Here is a 24,206-nt window from a genome sequence, read left to right on the forward strand (position 1 = left end):
ATGGGGCGTAAGAGGATGTAAGGATGTTGGAGATGTGTACATACGCTGTATAACTTTTTTTTCCACCTGGAGTGCAAAAAAAGTCCATGGTTGTTTGCACTACAGCTGGATATCAATAGCTGGGAATCATGTGTACAGGTTTTTTTTCGTGGTCAGAGTAATTTACATACAATACCTGTGGAGTGTAGCATGGCAGGTTGTAAAGAGAGCGACATGTTTAGGCATCTTTAAATCGCGTTTGGAGTTCTCTCGCTCGTCTGCAACTATTCTGCTTTGTGCTGATTGTAAATGAGGAAAGGCGCAATGGCCAGTTAGAATACAAAGACACTCGTATGTGAAGAATTTGCCTCGCAGTGCCGACGGTCAAACGTTGTCTCTGCTTGACGTTTCCCGTTATTCACAGATCCACACAGATTCCAGGAGGTACAGGTGAGCTCCCTTTACTGTTGCAGTTTGATGCTTTTTTCACTGCATTTTTGTTATCCTATGTCTGTGTCACTGATTGCATGGTGGCAAAATGAGATACAGTTTTTTTGAAGTTATCTACCATATCCTCGATTTAAGCAAAGTGCGAATAGTATATTATACATGTATGTGGTATTTTCATGTTTTTACAGTGATTTTGCATGTTTGCTGTGTTCCCTGTTTACCTTGTTTGATGACTTCTTCTTTTTTTTTGTTCAAGCATGTAATGGTTGACTATATATATGCTTAAAACAAACCATAAATCTAAGGTTTGCCCAACATATCCCTGAAATAAAAAATAGCAGCCTCGCAGATATGGATTCAACAAGTTTATTTACAATATAAATGGAGTTGCACCCTGCTTAGAATGTGAGCTTTCCTGATTTGAGGGGTTTATTTTGCCTGTTGAGTTCTGTATAACGCATTTAATATATCTCCCAGATTGCTCTTTGGAATCTTTTGTTTTTGATGTATGAATATTTGCAACCTGCAATTGTGGCCTGGTTGCAATGAAGTGCTGTACAACAATGCCAAAACAATTCTTGTCATTGAATGCAGGTCATTTGATTGGCAGTCTGCCTGCGGTCCACCATGGACCGAAACAAAGAGGCCTTCGAGGCTATGAAGCCCCTGTGTGTCGTGTTGCTGAAGGAGCATACCTTGGAACGAGTTATGGCAGTAGCAAGGACTGTGGCGGACCTGGACCCGGACGCGCTGCAGTCTCTGCAGCAGTACATCCTGTTTCCTCTGAGAGTGATGCTGAAGGACCAGGCCAAGCTGTGAGATCCCTTTCCCGTTCTTTTCAGCCATTTCAAAACCGATTTTCATCGAATAAACTTTTAATTCGTCCTAGAATTGTATGCTCTTTGATATCTCATTAAAAAAGTGGTTTCTATTTATCTTGCAAAAAGTTAAGAGTCTGGATCCCCATCTCAACCAAAGTTTTACCATCCCTTTAATCTCTAGAGATTTATGCTCTTTTCCCAAAGTGCTGCAGGGGTGGGCGAGGCTGGTGTAACGTGTATGCAGCTGGTCCTGAGCAGAACAACGGTTGGCAACTGGGAGATGTTCTCTGACCTCTTCACTGTATTGTGTGTCATGATCAGCTCCAAGGACATGTGTGGAAGAGGTTAGTATGCTGGTATCATTTATTAATCAATTAAATGTTAGTGGTATCTCTTTCCCCCCCCCCCCCCCCACACACACACACACACAAACACACCCTAGTAATAAAGGGAGGTAGAAGAACAAAAATGAAGGAAAAGAAAATTGGAATGGAAGACTTCTCGTAACTTTTGCAGAAATGGAGCTCTACAGAAGAGTAAAATGAGCCAAAAAAAAAAGCTATCAAAACATTCCAACATTATATCCAGGAAAAACAAAAAAGGTTAAATATCATAGGTCCCTTTCCTCCCACCCACCCCCCAAAAAAAGATAATGAATAAGAAAGACACACCCCCCCTATAAAAAAAAAATGATGAAAAAAACAACAACAATGAAAATCAAAGAGAAGTACAATTTTTCTTGTCAGAAACTTGTACTTGATCCAGTGTCAGTGTAAGATGTGGGTTGCACTTTCCTTTGTCTACTTTTTTATAATGAGAAGGAAATGTGAACTGCCACTTTTAGGAGGATATCATATTTGTTTGCATTGCAAGTGCAAGTTAGTATAATAAGTGTAAATATGATGTGCATATGTACGTAAATTATCTCAGACTTGAAGAGTCATAACTCCTTGGAATAAAAGCACTGTGAAGTCTTGCCCATAGCTTGTACAATGCTTATGCTCATGTGTTGCTAATTCACATACTGTAAAACGAATTTTCGCGTGCATTTTAACCCGTTGAGGACGAGTCCCGAGTATACTCGGGCAGGTGTCTATGGGAAATGTGTGTTGTAGCAAAATCAAACCGTCCTCAACGGGTTAATTTCGCGAATTTCGCGAGCGCCGAAATTCACGAAATTAAAATGCACGCGAAAGTTTTTGTCTACACTACATCCATTGAACGCCAGTGGCAATTCATGAAAATTTCATGCCACAAAAAAGGCTGTCGGCTCCAATTCGCGAAAATTTCATGCCGCGAATGTATCATGTTTTACAGTATATATTTTGGTTAAACAGCAATTTCTAATGGACAAGCAATAAAATTTTCCCAAGTAAGCATCAGAATGTATTTTTATAGAGATACTTTGATGTTTCTTAAACAGTGCACTCCCATCATAGCAAACATGGTTATGAAGAAATACCGGTTTTCTTATACAATGAAATAAGAATTCAGACTCCAACATTATTCACTCTACGTTTTTTATTGTTTATTTGTTCGGTTAAAACAAAATTTTAATATAACAAAAGAAAACTGCTGTTCCCGAGGACTTCGTTATAACGGGAGTTGACTGTAATTTCATAAACCAAGGTTTGCAGTTTGTACATAGATGACATGCTGTCTTCTGTCCGAATACCCAACACAGCATCTGATGCATCGGAAGAGCTGAAATTGGCCGTTGTACAGACACTGGCAGCCCTGCTAATTTCTGCAGATGCAGAGTGAGTATATGACTCCCTCAACTCCAGTGTTCTCCCTCTAGCAAATGGAAAGAAAGTATCTAAAGACGTTCTGGCTCTAGTTTCATTTCTCTCTCTATTTGAATAATATTAGTTACCCCTGCTTTTTCATGAAATACGGGCAAATATCAATGGTCTGGTGCCATGTTCTATGAGGCCGGAGGTTGAATGGAATATGGCACCAGACCGTAGATATTTCCCGTATTTCGTAAGAACAAGCAGGGGGTAACAATTTTATCTTTTAGTGTAAGTGCTAACCTTCTTCTCGCTGATTTCCTCTCATGAATGATGTTGAAATCGCCGGCTGTCAGCCATGTTGACTTACGTCTCGCGAGCTGATCATGCGCGCATACAAATACTTACAAATACACAAACACTGTAGTAGCCAGATAACGTCTTCAAAGACAGCGCATCTCATTAATCAGGCAAAGACGCACATCACCTGAGACGTGTTGTCTTTGAAGTTGGTTGTTGCTGCTGTCGTTTGTCAAGCGTCTTTGAGTGGTCTCAGGTGATGTGCGTAATACGCTTGAGGACCGTGAGCTGTCCATTTGTTTTGTACAGGATTAGCGCGCACTTTCACACGCAGTTAGCTATGTGATATCATGGTCATCACATCACGGAATATGGAATATATTCAGTGGTGGATTTAGCTCATGCGCACAACTTGACCTTATCACGGAATACGGGATATATTCAGTGGTGATTGACCAATGAGATTACAGAATTCACGATCACTAAAAGATAATAGTTTATATGCAGTGGTTCTCTGGGACTGTGCTATTTCCAGAGGTATTTTAGATAGTAAATGTGTGTAAGGGAGTTATTCTGTTCCAGCTTTGCAGTTCATACAGAAATTCCTTTGAATATTAAAGCACTATTCAAGTCTGTTTTCTTGTCAAGATCATATGAAACAGACAGATGCAATTTACCAGGGATGGATGATCAATGTACATTTACCCTGCGGTCACGCTGGGTCCCGCATTGCAGCAGGACTTGCCCATCCCAAATCATAGTATGGAGGCTAACAGGACTCAAAAGGGATTGTACAGTTTCGGTTGAGACCTAACTTTAGATTTCTAACATTTTTGGGTGAGAAAATGAGAAACTTTTTATGAAATATGAAAGAGTTGTGTACATGCAATTTTAAGAGTAATTCAGCATTTGTTTGATGAAAATTGGTTTTGAAATGACTGAGATATCAAAAAAGAGCGATCCTAATATAAGATGGGACTCAGCCTTTATCATGATTGCTTTGATTTACTTTGTTTTTGGGTGCCTCAGCCATACCAAAACCAATTTTCATTAAATAGACTTTTAATTCCTCCTAGAATGGTATTCACTGTACTATTTCATAAGCCTTTTCTCGGTATCTCGCAAAAAGTTAAAAGCCCAATTCTCATCTCCACCAGTACTAAACTATCCCTTTAAAGCCCCATTCCCATGAAGCAAGTTGTGTCTGGGGACATAGTTTGAAGGAGAGTGTGACCTTTGGTTGTAATTGATGGCAGCCAGGAGTGTAATATCAAGTGTTTGCATGCGCACAACCTGGTGTCAAATGGCAGGGCTCACCTCAAACCCCCCTTGCCCCCCCCCCCCCCCCCCCCCAGTCGAGATGGTATTGTGGGCGATCAGTTGTAAAAACATTCAAATTAATGTCTTCTGATTGTCCCTGGGACGCAGGACTTCTTGTGTAAGAGCGTTACAGAGTCTGCAAATTTAACCCATTTCAAAAAGTTTTCTAAAATCTGCATGGATTTTCCATGTTACTGGGCAGGTTTCCATAACCAATGCACTAACCAGTGATGCAAGTGCTTTGTAATGCTGATGTTTTGTTTTGCTTTCTCTTTGTTCCCCATAGCCTGTTGATGCAGCTGTACTCACCCAAGTCCATCGCCATGCTTGGACACTGTGTGTCCCTCCTCTTGAGCCTGGCAGAACATGAGAGAATGAGGGCGCTTCAGGTCGCTTCCATTGAATGCCTGACCAGATTTGTGCCTGGTAAGCTGGGTTTCGTTTCCATAGGACCGGTGGAGTTGTCTGGTAATAAAGTATGATGAAAGTTGTGCAGATAGAAATAATGAAGTAGGTGATACCATTCTTTATGTACTTGCCATTGTTACTCAAAGCTGTTATGTAGTATGGTAGATCATGACAAGTGTGCAAGTCTCTTGTGAAACAAAAGTCGAAATCCACGTGCAAATTTTCGGAGGTTAGTCAGGCATCTTTTCCCATCATTCCATGAAGTTTGCTTGAACATCACGACTCAAATCAGCACTTTATTGTTTTTGTTGAGTTTTGCAAGTAACCTCAACATTCAAATCATTGAAATGAATACTCAATGTTTTGTTGTTGTTGTTGTTTTTTTGCTGTTTTTTACTGATACCACTGTATTTCAATGTTCTGCATGATGAAGCAGGTTTCAAATACACAAATGGTTGCTAAAGTAGTGTTGAGTTTCTACGTAAGCTCGCTGCACAGTGTCTACATTGCACAGAGTTCATGTGCTGTGCACCTCTTGGTATTTATGCATTAAAGGGGATGGCTAGTAACTGATCAGTGGGAATCAGTGGGAATGCTGGAGGATGATTGTTCCAATCCTTGTGGGATTCATTTAAGAGTACACTATATATCTATTCTTGTGTGAAAATTATTTGCTTCAGAATGGTCTCATATTCAAGTAATGTGCAGTGTAATGTTTCCAGGTAAGCGTCCCTGGTCAGTGACGGGGCGCATTAATCTGCACATTACGCACATTACTTGAATATGAGACCGTTCTGAAGCAAATAATTTTCACACAACAGTAGATATATAATGTACTCTTAAATAAATCCCACAAGGATTGGAACAATCATCCCTCAGCATTCCCACTGATTCCCACTGATCGGTTACTAGCCATCCCCTTTAATTTCATCCCGGATGTGTTGCCATTAGTCCGTGTATTATGGCTTGCATGATGCATCGCACACACCTCGTCAAAGATTCCCAGTGGTGACTGCTACAGGGTTTTTTGCCCGAATGTCTTCCTAGAGATTACGTGATTGTTGTGGTAATGGCATGATATGAAATTTGATTTAGCATTGAGAGAGGCACCTACTTAATCCTGCCTATGGGGCACATCCTGTGAGGATTTCCTCTGGAAAATAATCCCTTGTGGGACATTCTGCTTTAGAAACCTGTCACTCATTAAGGATTTACTATTTTTAGTTAAAACAGAGCTGATTGATTATATGCAACGTTTGTTAAAAAAAGAAGAAGAAAAAAAAAAACAAAACAACAATTCAACCAATAAATTTTTGGACTCGTTTTCATAACAGTGAGTTTATCTTATGTTACTTGACTGTAAATAATCGCATGTACACCACGTAGTACTTCGGATCGGGCCAAAAATGAAATAACTTGCCATTCCAAGCCTTATACCTCTTAACATTCAGAGCGTAATTATCATTTGATGTACCACTTGACATGCTATAGAGAGTGGTAACTTCTTTTCATACCTCTTCTACCAGAACATGCAGTAGAATTACTCCTTGTGGACCAGAATGTTTTTGTGGACACAAATATTGATGTTATTGTATCAACCACACCAGAAGTTTTAAGGATCTTTCTACATTGTAACTGGAAAAAAAAAAACAAAAAAAAAACCCAACAACAACAACAACAACAAAATGTGCTAGTGTTAAATGGGTAAGTTCAGTGTATATGGTGTTTTTTTTGGGTCCTCTTTATTTCAGCTGATGAACAGTCCCATGCTGTGGTCTACCGAGCTGCGTCCCAGGCCTTTGCCTCGTTTCTTCCCGGTCTGTCCGTAGCCCTCAGCCGAGTCATCACAGGGGACCAAAAGCAAGGACAGGTACCCAAAGACAAAAACTGAAAAACATGGTTTCATTTCTGTAGCAGCCCACATGTACATGTTGATCTCTTCACATGGATATACACATTAGACGCTATACGAATGAAACAAGAAAAAATTCTGCTCCTAAGAAGTTAAATTAGTTTTAGTAATCAATTTACTTTCAGTGCATTTACTTAAGCAGCATGCTGTGATATTACTTTATTACTTTTCTGTATATTATATTTTATTATACCATTCCCTCCCCCCTCATTTCACAGTCAACCAATGTGTGCTCAAGATCATTTGTAATTCTCTTATTTCATATTTTGTAGAAGAAAAATGGAAGTAAATTGAGTTGAATTGGATTGATTTGAATTTTGCATTGCTGCACACAGGCACTGGTCTGACGTTTCCGGACCAGTAAAAATCACTGTCGGGACGAGTAGCTTTTTCAGGAATGGGCCAGTAAAAAATAGAAAAAATAGGTTAGTTTGCAGCCCTGATTTTCTATATTTTTCAGAGCTGCTTTTTGTACTTAATGTAAATTGTTGTTTCTTAAAGTACTCAATAATCCATCATTCTCAATAGCTTCCCTGTTAAGTCTAGGTTGCTGTTCTTTGGTTTTTTGATTTTTCGTGGAAACTTTATCTTGAAAACCTTGCTTCATCTCTTTTTGGTTTTAATCTCTCTCTATCTTTGTCTCTCTCTTTCTCAAATTTTAGGCAGTTACTGTGGTGAGTATCATATGCTTTTTCACTGCCGTAGATAAAGGTAAAGATGTATTACAGAGGGAAAATGGAAACTAAGTATACATGATGAAACGTAAAAGTAGCATCCCTGCCAAGTATATTTCACCTTGTATTCATTTTGTGTCATTGCAAATGAAGCTGAAAAACCTCTTTTTTTTCACATGACTACTTTTATAGTTTCTTTTTGATTGCTGAAAGTGTCCAACATATCTGTATATACATATCTGGAGTCGGAAGGGGCCTGAGCTTTCAATCCTAGCAGAATCTTTGTCAGAGGCAAAATGACCATACATATCTGATAAAATTTCAAAGTTATTCACACAAGTTCCTGATAGTCTGCATTTGAAAGCTCATAATAGTAGGCATTAGTAGATTATTCAATTTAGCAGTGCATAGTTGAGCCTTGCCAGTTACAATGCATTCTCTTCAAAATGGGATTGTGATGGACTAGTGTCTTGCAACAGGGCAGTGATTTGGCTCAGTCGGTAGCACGTCTGACTTGAGATCGAAAGGACCCAGGCTGGATTCACGAGTCTGACCAAGCAGTGTTGTGCCTAATCATACTGTCCCCTGTAATTTAAAGAGAGAAAACACTCTGTCCCTTGGATAGGACAGTACAATTGAGGTCCTGTGTGTCAGAGAGTCACAACTTGTGCGTGTTAAAGATCCTGCCTCATTCATTTATCACAGAGAGCAGGTTGTTCATGTGGTGAAGTTGCCCTCCCGCCCACCTACCCACCAAAAGCTGTGTAATCTTCAAACATGAGACTGCAATTAAGGAACCAAAAGAAGAAGAATTAGATGATGTACTTGTAGAAAATTGCACACTGGTATTTTCTTAGATCCACTGTGATTTTAGTAATAGCTTTGTTTATTTAACACTTTCTCCGTTATGCTGGGATTACTGCCTGCCTTCACTCAGAAGCAGCTTATTATGTTAAAGATTTATTTAGTTGAATCTTGATGCAGGTACTATGAAAGTAGTCTACAGATTTTCCCTCTATATATTATGAAAAATTTCTTTTCCTGTGATGCCTGGTATGGCTTTTCAAAATAAGATTACCGTGGTTATCTATGATTATCCATCCTGTATCCCAGAGTGCCATTGAGTGTTGGGCGAGGCATGTTGCCATGGTGATGGATGATGGGCTCCTTGCTCCCACCAAGGAGGCTACCCCGCAGAGGGATGCTGCTACCAAGCCAGCATCTGACAAGGGCCCCCAGTCCCTCCTCGTGGAGAAGTCGGAGTCGTGGGTGAGAGACAGCGCGGCGAAACTAGACATGCTCATCGACAAAATTGTCGCCATGGTAACCAGCCGGAGCTGGAAAGTGAGGATGGCACTGGTCTCGTTTGCCGAGCGACTCATCATGAGAACAAAAAGGTAGAGTGAAATTCTGCCAGCCGTGGTTTTCAATACAGGGAAACTCTCAGTTTGTGTAAAAAATTGGATAGAAGGGTTATGGTAATGTGACTTCCTCAATTTGAATTGAACTTTAACATCATGATTTGTTTAAGAACAAATATCAGACAATAAAAAGTGTTTGTTATTTCCACATGCTGGTCATGTAATGTAAATGAAGTTACTGTATATGTCTCGTCTCGATAATGAAAGAGGTTTGTTTAACTAGGAATGTCAAATCGTATAATAATTTATGTAATAATTATGTCCACATTTGTGTGTGTGTGTGTGGTTGGATGTTTAATTTATGGTAAAGATTGTAAACACTGTATCACCTGTTCCTACAAAGTTTGCCATTATCAGTACTGATATGTTTCAGGTGTTGCATGATTGTGCTTTGATTCCTCACCCTAGCTCCATGGCGTGCAGCATGAGCAAGCTCCTGGAAGTGCTGGTCAACCTGACCCAGGACAGCTACGACCAGATTGCGAGCAAGAGTCTGACCATCCTGAGATCGCTGGCCAAGCAGCCGCTGACCGCTGAGAGCCGCCTGTTGAGCGAACTCCTGGAGGACGGCATGCACAGACTGGTCACCACCCTACCTCGGATCATCAGGACGGCAGGTGCAGTGTAGTGTTTCTAGGGCAATTACCCCCTGGGCAATTACCCCGGACCCTTCCCCTGGCCCTAATCCTAGTCCTAGTCCTGAACCTAATCCCAACCCTAACCCTAATCTTTTCTCTATGGAACCTTACCACAAACCAGTATATAGCCGGAGGGGTAATTGCCCTCTGGGGGTAATTGCCCAGTTACGGGTGTAGCTTGTTCACCAACATCACATTCTTGTCAGTCCTTGTTTTCAAACCAGGCAATCAAATGTTCAAAAAGGTTTAGATCAAGCACTTCTCTAAATCTTTGTGTGCCACTTTATACTGAGATGGCCGCATATGAGCACTTTTGGAAGACATTCCATTTTTTTCAAAGCCGTGTAACTTTTCATGAAAGCATTTATGCTATAAATGCAGTACAGCAAAATTTTTAACAAACAATGTTGCAAGCTTTGCTGTGGTATGAATTTTGTGACAAAGCTATGAAATTTTGCTATGACACTGAATATACTGTGGCATGATTATGATTTACTAATTGGTTTGTTCATAGTCGAGCATTTAAGCATACTATGCGAAACTAGCAAGCCGTCTACTGAGTGGAGTGTGGGAACATGGCACACAAAAGAGTTGATAGCTCAGGAGTGCCATTTTGCTTCATCTCTAGTTTGAAAAGAGGACCTATCCAGGTGGCAAAACAATTATGTTATGTTGTATCATTCATTGAACTCATGGGGGGGGGGGGGGAACAATTTTACTGGCAATTGAAGATGCTGGTAGCATTTCTGAGATAGCTCAGGAGTGCCATTGTGCTTCATCTCTAACTCTCTGTTTGAAAAGAGGACCTAGCCAGGTGGCAAAGCAATTATGTTGTATCATTCATTGATCTCATGGGCTGGGGGGAGACAATTTTACTGGCAATTGAAGATGCTGGTAGCATTTCTGAGCATTCAAGCTGCTATTCTTTTTTTTCTTTCTCTCTCTCTCTCAAAAGCACTTTGGAGGATATTGGACAGAATTGGGTGTCTGTTAAAAAAAAAAAAACTAACGACAATTGAGCAAAAGTAGTCTTTACAGACAGTAGTTTATAGGAATACTCTCCTTTTAGGTCCATTTAGGTTCTTAATCAGTGGGCCGCAATAATGGCCTAAAAATAAATAAGAAATATTTGTTGTCTATCTACCTGGGTCTTGAAAAAAAACTGATAGCTCCGATTAAAAAAGGTTGAGAAGTGTTGCTTTAGGTCACCTGCTTAATGAAAGTAGTGGACAGTGTGAGAGCTCTGATGTGTTGGTATATTATGTATGCAGCAATAGCACGTGGCGTGTGGCAAGCTACATGTGATGTGATGTCTATTTTTGTTTTTTTACTCTAATAGTTAAGCATTTTACATGTTATCATATTTTTTTTTTATTATAGATGTTGAGACCAAATTGTCAATCGTAAACGTGATGACTGGATACATCAAACTGCTTGTAACTTTTCATGAAAGCATTTATGCTATAAATGCAGTACAGCAAAGTTGTAACAAACAATGTTGTAAGCTTTGCAGTGGTATGAATATTGTGACCTTTGTTCATGGTCGAGCATTTAAGCATACTATGCGAAACTGGCAAGCCGTCTACTGAGTAGGATGTGGTACATGGCACACAAAAGAGTTGATACAGTAGCTCAGGAGTGCCATTTTGCTTCATCTCTAACTCTCTGTTTGAAAAGAGGACCTAGCCAGGTGGCAAAACAATAATGTTGTATCATTCATTGATCTCATTGGGGGGGGGGGGGGGGGGGGGACAATTTTACTGGCAATTGAAGATGTTGGTAGCATTTCTGAGATAGCTCAGGAGTGCCATTTTGCTTCATCTCTAACTCTCTGTTTGAAAAGAGGACCTAGCCAGGTGGCAAAATACTTATGTTGTATCATTCATTGATCTCATGGGGGGGGGGGGGGGGGAACAATTTTACTGGCAATTGAAGATGCTGGTAGCATTTCTGAGCATTCAAGCTGCTATTCTTTTTTTTCTTTCTCTCTCTCTCTCAAAAGCACTTTGGAGGATATTGGACAGAATTGGGTGTCTGTTAAAAAAGAAAAACAACTTACGACAATTGAGCAAAAGTAGTCTTTACAGACAGTAGTTTATAGGAATACTCTCCTTTTAGGTCCATTTAGGTTCTTAACTCTTTATGTGCCATGGTGGAAACCCCCTGTGTGCCACGTTATTCCGAGACACGAAGGTAGTCATGCTTTGAGAAAGAATTCTGTTTTTCTAATTTGTATAACCTCTACAAATTTCTGTTAGGATGGGCATAATAGTAGGCAAAGTTAAAGAGGAATGTCAAACTTTGTTTCGATATAAATTGTATGACGAATCTATTTTAAATTTCTCTTTCGAATGACCAGTTGCTACATTACTGTAAAGGCATGACTTCTGCACATAAAACCGTGACAGAAACTTAGAATGTACAAGCAAATCTAGTTGGGAACACCGCTTGATAGTCAATCACTACATAGAATGCAAGCCGTGTATGAGAGAAACAAAAGCACGAAAAACGCTTTCATTGTGCCGCGAGATTAGCAGTGATTAGGGATTTATCGATCGGTTTTGGCGGCTTTGTTTGTTGAGCAGAATATGCGAAGTTGGCACGCCGTCGACTGAGCCGGACGTGCGAACGTGGCACATAAAGAGTTAACCAGTGGGCTGCAATAATGGCCTAAAAATGAATAAGAAAATAATATTTGTTGTCTATCTACCTGGGTCTCGAAAAAAACTGATAGCTCCCATTAAAAAAGGTTGAGAAGTGTTGCTTTAGGTCACCTGCTTAATGAAAGTAGTGGACAGTGTGAGAGCTCTGATGTGTTGGTATATTATGTATGCAGCAATGGCATGTGGCGTGTGGCAAGCTACATGTGATGTGATGTGATGTCTATTTTTGTTTTTTTACTCTAATAGTTAAGCATTTTACATGTTATCATATTTTTTTTTTTATTATAGATGTTGAGACCAAATTGTCAATCGTAAACGTGATGACTGGATACATCAAACTGCTTGTAACTTTTCATGAAAGCATTTATGCTATAAATGCAGTACAGCAAAGTTGTAACAAACAATGTTGTAAGCTTTGCAGTGGTATGAATATTGTGACCTTTGTTCATGGTCGAGCATTTAAGCATACTATGCGAAACTGGCAAGCCGTCCACTGAGTAGGATGTGGTACATGGCACACAAAAGAGTTGATACAGTAGCTCAGGAGTGCCATTTTGCTTCATCTCTAACTCTCTGTTTGAAAAGAGGACCTAGCCAGGTGGCAAAACAATGATGTTGTATCATTCATTGATCTCATTGGGGGGGGGGGGGGGAACAATTTTACTGGCAATTGAAGATGTTGGTAGCATTTCTGAGATAGCTCAGGAGTGCCATTTTGCTTCATCTCTAACTCTCTGTTTGAAAAGAGGACCTAGCCAGGTGGCAAAATACTTATGTTGTATCATTCATTGATCTCATGGGGGGGGGGGGGGGGGGGAAACAATTTTACTGGCAATTGAAGATGCTGGTAGCATTTCTGAGCATTCAAGCTGCTATTCTTTTTTTTCTTTCTCTCTCTCTCTCAAAAGCACTTTGGAGGATATTGGACAGAATTGGGTGTCTGTTAAAAAAGAAAAACAACTTACGACAATTGAGCAAAAGTAGTCTTTACAGACAGTAGTTTATAGGAATACTCTCCTTTTAGGTCCATTTAGGTTCTTAACTCTTTATGTGCCATGGTGGAAACCCCCTGTGTGCCACGTTATTCCGAGACACGAAGGTAGTCATGCTTTGAGAAAGAATTCTGTTTTTCTAATTTGTATAACCTCTACAAATTTCTGTTAGGATGGGCATAATAGTAGGCAAAGTTAAAGAGGAATGTCAAACTTTGTTTCGATATAAATTGTATGACGAATCTATTTTAAATTTCTCTTTCGAATGACCAGTTGCTACATTACTGTAAAGGCATGACTTCTGCACATAAAACCGTGACAGACTTAGAATGTACGAGCAAATCTAGTTGGGAACACCGCTTGATAGTCAATCACTACATAGAATGCAAGCCGTGTATGAGAGAAACAAAAGCACGAAAAACGCTTTCATTGTGCCGCGGGATTAGCAGTGATTAGGGATTTATCGATCGGTTTTGGCGGCTTTGTTTGTTGAGCAGAATATGCGAAGTTGGCACGCCGTCGACTGAGCCGGACGTGCGAACGTGGCACATAAAGAGTTAACCAGTGGGCTGCAATAATGGCCTAAAAATGAATAAGAAAATAATATTTGTTGTCTATCTACCTGGGTCTCGAAAAAAACTGATAGCTCCCATTAAAAAAGGTTGAGAAGTGTTGCTTTAGGTCACCTGCTTAATGAAAGTAGTGGACAGTGTGAGAGCTCTGATGTGTTGGTATATTATGTATGCAGCAATGGCATGTGGCGTGTGGCAAGCTACATGTGATGTGATGTGATGTCTATTTTTGTTTTTTTACTCTAATAGTTAAGCATTTTACATGTCATCATATTTTTTTTTTTAAATCATAGATGATGAAACCAAATTGTCAACCGTAAACGTGATGACTGGATACATCAAACTGCTTGGTAAGAATTTTTTTCTCATTGCAGGGTGTTTTCATTTTTTCTTTCTTTTTTTTAAATACAAAAAAAAACAACAACAACAAAAAACAATATCCCCTTTTCTTGTCTGTGATATTCTCTGCTGCCTGCGATTATTCAGGTTTTCTTTGTATCTGTGTAAGAGAAAGGGTGACCCGATCCGTGGTATTCTAGAAAATATGTGTAATTCCTCATCTGAATAGCACGTTGTCAGACTAAATGTAGAATCTCATGTTGTTCTGAATACTTAGATTGGCATATCAGTAATAATATATTTAATCACTGTAAAACATGACATATGTGCGGCATGAAATGTTCATGAATTGGAGCCGATGGCTTTTTTCGCAGCATGGAATTTTCACGAATTACCACTGGCATTCAATGCATGTGGTGTAGACAAGAACTTCCGTATGCATTTTAATTTCGTGAATCTTGGCTCTCGCGAAATTCACGAAATTAAAATGCATGTGAACATTACTCGTTTTACAGTAGAAAATGACTTACGAACTTATGTACTAAGTTCATTGCAGAAGGCAAGTCTTGTCTGAATGTGTCATGGTCGTTGTAAAAAGAAAAAAAAATTCTCTGAAGCAAAGGAACAGTTCAATAAATTATTCAAACATTAGAGAACACCCTAGGATTAACAAGAAAATGCATGTGAGACCGAAAGAGACCGAATGTAAAACAAATGTAAAACGGTTATTGTGATTGAAAAGACAACAATCATAATAGTTTGTCATTTCTGTACAAATGTTAACACTTTAAAGGGATTGTATAGTTCTGGTTGAGACCTAATTTCAGGTTTCTTACATTTTTTTGGTGAGATAATGAGAAATCTCTTATGAAATGTGAAAGAGCATGTAATTCCATGAGGAATTCAACATTTATTTGATGAAAGTTGGTTTGGAAATGGCTGAGATATCCAAAACAGTGCGATTCCAATAAAGTGTGGGACCCACACTTTTTTACAATCGCTTTGTTTTACCTTGTTTTTGGATGTTTCAGTCATTCCAAACCTGATTTTCATCAAATAAACGTTGAATTCCTCTTAGAATGGTATGCACTGTGCTATGTCATAAGTGTTTTCTTGGTATCTCGCAAAAAGTTTAAAGCCCAATTCTCATCTCCGCCAATACTGTACCATCCCTTTAAAACAGACAAAGTTTACATCGTGCCATCTAAAGGAAAACTCTTTTTTTTAATTCCTTGAATTTCCAGGTCACAGACTGAACTGCCTGCTGTACTCCGCACCGCACCTGAAGAGATTGTCGGTAGCCTTGATACAAGTCTTAGAGCTGGATATAAGGGATGTCTCTATTCTGGAAAGTAGAACTCTGCCAGCAGGTAAAAAGGACTAATGTAATATGCACTGATAGATCATTAAAGGACAAGTTCACCTTCATAGACATGTGGGTTGAGTGAATGCAACAATATTAGTAGAACACATCAATGAGAGTTTGAGGAAAATTGGACCATCCTTTCCAAAGTTATGAATTTTTGAAGTTCCTGCTCAGTCACGGCTGGATGAGAAGACTACTAAAACTTGTGATGTCATATGAGTACAACTATATAAAGAAAGTATAAAGAAAATTCAAGATATTCTCACTTTTCTCACATAATAAAAGAACACTCAACTTCTCTCTTTGAGAAGTCAGGGGGAATAATATTACCCCTAACATAAGTCAGTAACAAGTCGAAGAAATGTGCACTTCATTCAAAAAGTCAAGTTTTGTGAAACTCTTTTTATTTGCCTTATATCGTTGTACGCATGTGACATCATACACTGTAGTAGTCTTCTCCTCCAGCAGTGATTGCACAGATATTTTAAAAATTCATAACTTTTGAACGGATTGTCGGATTTTCCCCAAACTTTCGCTGATGTGTTCTACTAATATTGTTGCCTTCACTCAATCCACATGTATATGAAGGTGAACTTGTCCTTTAAGTTTGCTGTTCCACAGTGTAATAGTATTTGTTCAATTTTTCATATTCTGACAAGTTATTAATATTTGAAGCATTTTGAGGTTAAAGCTTTTGTCATGTTTTCTTCATTATTGCAACATCTCATGTATTTTGTTTTCCTCTATTCCCAGTACAGTGTGTATCATACTGTGGAAGAGCTTATCAAGGGTAGTCGTGTAGCATATGTTTTTGAATATTTTGCTTTGACTGTATTACAGCTTTTTTAGCTGTGTACATATTAATGGACTGAATTGAATATTCCTGATAGGTCAAGATTATCATGACATGAAAAGAATTATAATTTTGATTTGATATTATGTTCCCTTTATAGAGCATTGATGTCAAATTGACCTGAGGTTATATTATTACCTCCGCCAAGGGAGGAGGTTATGTTGTCATTACCAATGGTTTGTTTGTTAGTTAGTTAGTTAGTTTGTTTGTTTGTCTGTGTGCAAAATAACTCATAAAGTTGTGCATGGATTTGGATGAAACTTGCAGGGAAGGTTGAGAATGACACAAGGAACAGATGATTAAACTTTGGTGGTGATCCGGAAATTTTTACAGATTTTTTGAAAGATTTTTGATATTTTGGCAGGTAGGGTCAATGAACTGGGGAGTTCAAGCTGTGCATTTTTGAGGTTTTCATATGCACACTAAAGTGCGTGCTCTAGTTTCTGCTAGGTCGAGGCACGCCGCGCAGCTGAGGGTTTATGACGTAACAAAGGCTTCTATGTTGGGAAATCGGGCAATTTTTTTTCAGCATGTATACGTATAGGTGGAAATCACTGATCTCTATGGAAGAGCAAGATCATCAGTGGAAAGTAGAGCTGCTTGGCGGAGGTCTGCGCTCCCAGAGTGCTTTTCTAGTATTTGTCATTGTATAGACGAGTGCATTGTACACTAATATTAAGTGTTTGGTATATCATCTGATTGAAATCTATTCTATATTGTACATATTCAAGCAAGGATGTGTGTTTCATATTTCTATACATGTGATTATTGCTTAGAATGTCAAGTTCAGTGTGTGAAAATTATGATGATGTGAGATTTGTTTGCTGATCCTTTAGCCTAATACCACATATAATTGTTTATTGTTTCATATTTTTATTCCTGCAGTGTCAGACAGCGCTGATTTGTCAGCTCCTGATGGAGGATTTAACAACCACTTGCTGAGAACATTCAAGCACTTCTCCGACTTCAGAATCTATCAGCAAATAACCCGTCTATGCCAGCTGATGGGGCAGTATGGTGAGTGGAATTGTGGCTCTCAGTACATTTTTCATCCAATATGTCAACTACATACCATCCCCCAGCTGTTTTTTATGCCTCCGCCACGAAGTGGTGCCGGAGGCATTATGTTTTCGGGTTGTCCGTCCGTCCGTCCGTCCGTCCGTCCGTCCTTCCGTCCGTCCGTCCGTCTTTCCGTCCGTCCGTAATGAATTTTGTGGACAAGGTAACTATCAAAAGCTTTTGAGGTATCCTAATGAAACTTGGCATGTATGTGTATTAGGGGGTGAAGTTGTGCCTATCAACTTTTGGGTGCACGTGCTAAAGGTCAAAGGTCAAAAGGTCAAGGTCAAATACATAAAATTTCACTATTTCCACCATATCTATGCAATGCCTGAAGATATTTTCTTGAAACTTAGTGTATGCATGTATTACCCAATTTAGATTCTCTGGTGAAAGTTTGGGTCATGAGGTCAAAGGTCAAAGGTCAAAAGGTCGAGTAAAAGTATTAAAACTTCTTTTTTTTTCTCCGTAAATTGGAAAATTGTTCAAGGTATCTTCATGGAACATAGTATATATACATGTACTGACTGGCAGTGATTATCTAGAGAATGTAGGGTTCATGGGGCCAAAGGTCAGGGGTCAAAGGTCAAGTGCAACACTTCAAAATTTTACTATTTCCCTCATGTTCATGCAATGCCAGCAGGATTAGTTTTTTTTTTTTTTTTTTTTTTTTTTTTTTACACTTGGTGTATGCATGTGTAACCTAATAGAAATTCTCTGGAGAGTTTTTTTTTTCTTTTTCTTTTTTATTGCCTCAAAGGTCAAAAGGTCAAAGATCAAGTGAAAGTGCTGAGCTAACTTTTTCCTCCATATCTCGGAAGTGGCTCAATTTATCGTGAAACTTACTGCATATCTATGCATGTTTTACCTGAAAGTGATTATCTTATGAATTTTAGGGTCAAAGGCCAGATGAACATGGTAACAATTTACTATTCAGTACAGAAATTGCACTTTTTCTCCATACCGGTACCATGAAAATTACTCAATGCATAAATGTATGAATGGGTCAAAGTCAAGATAAAGTCCTTAAATCCCCAAATACATGCTCTCCTATTCATCCAATTAAACCAAGGTCAAGGAAGATGAACATTCAACACATTTGTGACAAACTTGTCATTTCAATATTTTGCCAGTTTTGTGAAAATGTAATCACACATTGTCCACATGTACTATCTAGACCTATTAGGAGAATCATGCATTATGGCGGAGGCATAACAGTCGCCATAGCGACATTTCTAGTTTTAAATATGCTCTACAAATTTTGCAGAGAAGTTCATTTCCTCATCTTATCAGGTGAACCATTGCTTTCTCCTGGTCAATGTCAGAATCCTCGGTATTTAATATTTAGAGCAGGTTAAAAAAATTCTGCAATCTCATTGGGCGAGAGCTGGGAGTTTATTTTACTACAGTAGCTGCACGAACAATCACTGACAGCGGCCACTGGAAACGTGCTGTCGCACATTGGTGGCCAGAGTTTGTGCACTAAGCAAGCATACACACACAATAGTAAGAGATGGCTATTCACTAGCTAACCGTGCAACCTGTAAATTTACCGTGCGTCCAATATGTACTGGATGTATAGCTCAAGTAATTACTGGATGGACAGTACATTAAGCCTTCCATCTATGGCAAGCTAAAAGGAAATGCATTCAGTAAGTTTTCCATGCATCAGTCATTATCACACACTTGATTTTAAAAACTTGATTTCTGGCAAAGAGAAAAAAGAATTGTCCTCATTTCTATAAAACGGATAATGCACATTTCGTTTTATGCATCAGTAGGAAAAGTGTGCATATGGGAGCTATAGTCTAAACCCACAAGGTAAAGCCAACAGGGTTTTAACATTCCATAGTTGCCTTATGAACACATGTCCTACTGTTGCACACAGACCTATAATGCATCATTTGTATGTATTGTCACTTCCTGTAATGTCATCATTGGTGTCTACTATTCTTCCTATCATCATGCCTTCTCTTTGGGTATTGCTGTTAACCCTTATTGTGCTTTCTTCACTGACTAGATGTGTCGAAACTAATTGTCAAGGTATAAAGATTACCTAATCTCCCTAATCCCTATTGCACAACCATGACTTTGTTTGGATGTCCCCTTCCTGCATGCAGGCAATGTCTCCCTTCTGGTGGACAACTTCCTGTCCTACTTCCAGGAATCGCCCTCTCACGCCCACCAGGCTGTCATGATCATCAGCGAGATCATGCGGGGCACGCTGCTGAGTGCTGCAGAGGATCATGGGAAATTCTCCATCTGGGATGGGGACAAGGGAGCGACAGAAGAGGAGGAGAAGGAGGAGAAAGAGGAGGAGGAGGCAGACTATGGGAGGGATATGGCAGAATTGCAGTGCGTATGCAGGCAAGCACAGTCATCTTTTACCTTTCAGTTTTCATTTGCAATTAACTAAAATCATCAGCAATGTTGATATCCAAAACTCTTAAAAACTGTCTACAACTGCACATGAAGAGAAATGGGTTAACCTCTTCACTTGTTTCTTTTTGCCGTAATGCATGGAATGTCCATGCTTCGTATTCTTTGTGAGATAATTATGTTACTGTATACGCCATATTTTAGCGAGTCTAAATTTTCATGAATCGGGACTCCCCGATGATTTCGTGAATGGTTGAATTCGCGATCGTGGAGAACAGGACTGTGCAGAGAAATGTATTACGTGTGCGTCACATTCACATCGATGTCAGAGTTATTATTTTTGTATGTCTTTAATTTCGCGCATAGCACCTGACTCGCGAAATTCGTGAAAATAAAAACCTTGCAAAATATTCGGCGTATGCAGTATTTCGATTATTTTGAACTGTCTAGATCTGTAGACGAATCATCCAATTGTTTAAAGAGAAATGTGTCTGTGTTTCCTTGTCCCTTACGCCTTACCCCCAGGATGCTTCTTGATGAGTATCAGTCACCGTCATACTGGGATCTGCCTACAAGTGTCGGCCAATCACATGCGCAGACATCGTCGCCAAGGCAACGTTTTGATCCCGCCCACCTGATGATGATGCCTTTGACTTCCTCGGATTCGCTGACGGTGTCCGAGATGAACAGGAACACGGTGCTCAAGTGCCTGCTACTAGAAGGGATCGCTGTGCTAGCACAGGTTAGTATCTTTCTTCTGCTCAGCAAATGCCACCTGGTGCTCTATGAAAGGCTTTAAGTCACACAGTATTAAAGTGCAGTGAGTTGGCTTAGGGGGATAGTTTGTCTCCAAGGTCAATGTCTGCAAAGGCAAAGTCAATGTGTCTCTCCAGTAGGACCTGAAAGTGAGGTACCGAATGTGAGAGAGTGACAATTTATTAAGTCAAAGATGCTAACATTACTTATTATGTGATTTTCTTACTTCAAGTACTGTCAAAATTTCTTAAAATAGACATGTATGGTGAAACATAGGATATGTCCTTTCGTAAATAGTCTCAATTCTTATAGTGTTTGGAAAGGGCATCACAGTAGATCTTAAAGATGAAATTAAAATGCACACGAAAGCTTTTGTCTACACTATATGCATTGAATGCCAGTGGCAATTCGCCAAAATTTCATGCCCCGAAAAAGGCCATCAGCTCCAATTCGCGAAAATTTCATACCGCGAATATATCATGTTTTACAGTAATGTATGACAGCTTATTTTGTACTCATTTATGATCAAACACATGTTCTCCCATTAATAGGTGCTTGGTCCACAATTCAACTTGATGCTCATGCATTGTCTTTATCCGGTGCTGGAGAGATTGGCCGATGACAGAAGCGTGATCTGGTAAACTCCTTTCACATGCAAAATTTTATCCCTTTAACTGATATGGTCAAGTATAGAGGAGGTTCCATTGACATCATCTAACCATGGCTCAACTTGCTGAGGGGCAAAAGCTGCTTATTGGAGGCAAAGACGCTTATGCATCCCACGGCCAGCCAGTGAGGCGGATATGCGTATATGTGCTGCGGTCTAGAACTTTGCGCTTCAAGCACTCAAGATTTGTTTTTGCCCCTCGGACAACTCATTTTTTGACGTCATGGAACCTTGTCTATAGGCAGTGATCCTTGGATGAAGATGAAGTCATTTTTACGGAGTAGTAATATTTCACATGAATATAAGCTGCACAATTTAGATGAGACTTGACATCACAGATATTGACAGAAGTAGTTGGTCCACCAATTTCATTGCTTGAATGAACTTGAAAAAAATGTTATTCTATTGTGTACGAGCTTGTGTATTTATGATAATCATATTTTGCTTTGACTTCTGAGAGTAACACAGAAATTATTCCCACATGCATTGCAAAGGTTGGATTTTCCTTTTTCTGTATTCAAGGTGGGGTCTTTAGGCAATCTATCTAGGCAACATGTTCCTTGACATTGTGTCCAACGAAATCAGTTCATTTAAAAGTAAATGGAACATCACCACACAATTTAGTATACTTCTGAGCCATCTGAAATCATTGAAATGGAGTTCTCTCTTCTCCTGTGTTATCAGACTCGTATATTCTTTCATTTGCTGATTGTACACTGTAGTTGTTGGCAAGAATGTATATAGTAGCCTATTGTTGAATATTAATCGTTGTTTCCCGTATCTTCTCTTGTCTTTTTGTTTCCACCATACAGTCAGTCTGCCCACAGTGCTCTCTTGAGTCTCTCCGAGTCATGTGGCTACAGGTATCTCAAGTCCTGTTTGTTTGCTTTGTTGCTTTTGTTCATTGCTTTACTTCTTCTCTATTTTTTCTTTTCATCACCACACTTAGCACCATAATCTAAATTTACTAACACAAGTATTTTACTAAATGTGTTTTGATAAGAGAGAAGCAAAGTAACAACTTGATTCATGTATTCAAATTCATGAAATTCTTCCGTCGAGATGTTTTCATTGCAACTGATTGACAAATTGCCCTACATCGACTACTAAAACACTGATCAATTCAGTGCTTATTTATGTCGATGTAGGGCAATTTGTCAATCAGTTGCAATTGATTCATATATGTTCACCAGGCTGATGTTTTGTTCCACAAATTGCTTGCAATGGAGAGGAGATGAAGTGTGCAGTAGGTGCATTTCACTTTTCAGGTCCCTTCTATTCCATTCAGTTCAATTCAGTTTAGCTGATTGATTTTTGTTAAAGCACTAAAGCTTTAATATATTTCATGTACAAAGATCAAGTGTTGAGGAGCCCACTAAAACAAACAAACAAACAAACAAACAAACAAACAAACAAACAAACAAACAAACAAACAAACAAACAAACAAACAGACAAACAATCAGACAAAGAAACATGGTGGCTTGGGGGTTATGAGTCCCTTTTGATACAGAGATACCAGCTCGTGAGATTTGTATGAGATGAAGAGGGAAATAGCTCTGTGAGAATTGAGATGACCAGATGGGAAGGGCTTAGGGGAGAGGCAAATCAAGCATGGTGGTTTCCAAAGATGGGAGTGTCGATGTAAAATTGACTGTGACAACTATTGTTAAAAGAGTGATATAACAGTGGTAGGTGGAATAGCATGGAGTGAAGCTATGAGATTTAGAACTATGGAGCGGCCTGGGCTTTCAATCCTAGCAGAACCTTCATTAGAGGCCAAATAATTAACAAGCAGAGAAAGCAATCACATAATCATAAGGACTACACACATAAGCCACAGTCAGGGGAGGGCTAGGGACACAGAACAAAGAAAACAAAAGGGATGGGTAAGAATTCAAGGGCATTGAGACGAACAAGTGAGGAAGTGGGATTAAAGCAAGAGGATGGACAGACAAAAGACAGGCAGAGGTAGGTCAGTGATGATTCCAAGGATCATAGGGGGCAACCTGTGAACAGCCCCTCCCCCTTCATTCATGCTGTTGCTATTTTTCTATTGTTGTTCCTTTTTTGCCTATGCCTCCCTATTCATCTTTATCCTTCTCAGGTGCCCCCCCCCCCCCCCCCCCCCCCCCATGATCCTTGTGATCATCACTGACCCACCTCGGCCTTTTGTCTGTCTACCCTCTTGCTTTAATCCCCTCCCTTCCCTGTTGGGTTCCCTGCCCTTTTAACCCATCCCTTTTGCTTTCTATGTTATGTGTCCCTAGCCCTCAGTGATCCCCTGACTATACCTGTTATGTGTAGTCTTTATAATTATCTGATTGCTTTCACTGCCTGTTTGTCATTTCGTCTCTGATGAAGATTTTGCTAGGATCAAAAGCTCAGGCCCCTTGTGACTCCATTTTACTTCATTGGCTGTCACTATTGGATAAAGAGTTTTCAGCAGCTTTATTTATTTATTTATTTTTTTTTTATTTTTTCCTACACTTGCTAGTAGAACTAGCAAGTCAGGAAAAAAAGAAAAAAATATATATATATTCAGTTGGTTAAGAAAGATGAGGGCGTTCATGCCATAGGGTTAATGGCACCTTAACACCCCTATCTTTCTCAACTGATGATTCAGTAGTGTTGCTGCTGTTCATTCAAAGAGTTAAATAATTAAAGTGGAGGACATTCAGATGTTTAGTGGAGGAATGATAGACTGAGAGCAATTATACTCTGTTGCATCAATATTTTGAGACTGCTGTCCTGAATTAAGCCAGTAGTCGGTGGACTCGAGACTGGTGTGGGATATATGAAATCAATAGGAAATTACTGATACTGTATGGATGGCAGTGGGCTGATGACACATGTTCAAGTACTGATTTCATATACATCACAACGAGAGAGAAAGACACACATAC

General features: G+C 39.4%; 1 protein-coding gene across 1 annotated transcript; it reads left to right on the top strand.

The window, feature by feature from the left end:
* Positions 1-928: 928 nt before the first annotated feature.
* Positions 929-22,165, top strand: LOC139740073 (TELO2-interacting protein 1 homolog; the record flags this gene model as incomplete). The annotated part of the gene is made up of 15 exons (XM_071650662.1): positions 929-1,244; positions 1,455-1,594; positions 2,935-3,010; positions 4,890-5,029; positions 6,763-6,881; positions 7,586-7,597; positions 8,711-8,994; positions 9,427-9,635; positions 14,177-14,233; positions 15,467-15,592; positions 17,333-17,458; positions 19,621-19,867; positions 20,405-20,621; positions 21,187-21,272; positions 22,115-22,165. Coding segments are annotated over exons 1-15 (2,078 nt in total), but the record flags the coding sequence as incomplete, so codon positions are not given.
* Positions 22,166-24,206: the final 2,041 nt, after the last annotated feature.

Source organism: Diadema antillarum, unplaced genomic scaffold (genome assembly GCF_040938485.1).
Source record: "Diadema antillarum isolate AM-2024a unplaced genomic scaffold, OU_Dant_1.0 seq00000831_RagTag, whole genome shotgun sequence".
Classification (NCBI taxonomy): domain Eukaryota; kingdom Metazoa; phylum Echinodermata; class Echinoidea; order Diadematoida; family Diadematidae; genus Diadema; species Diadema antillarum.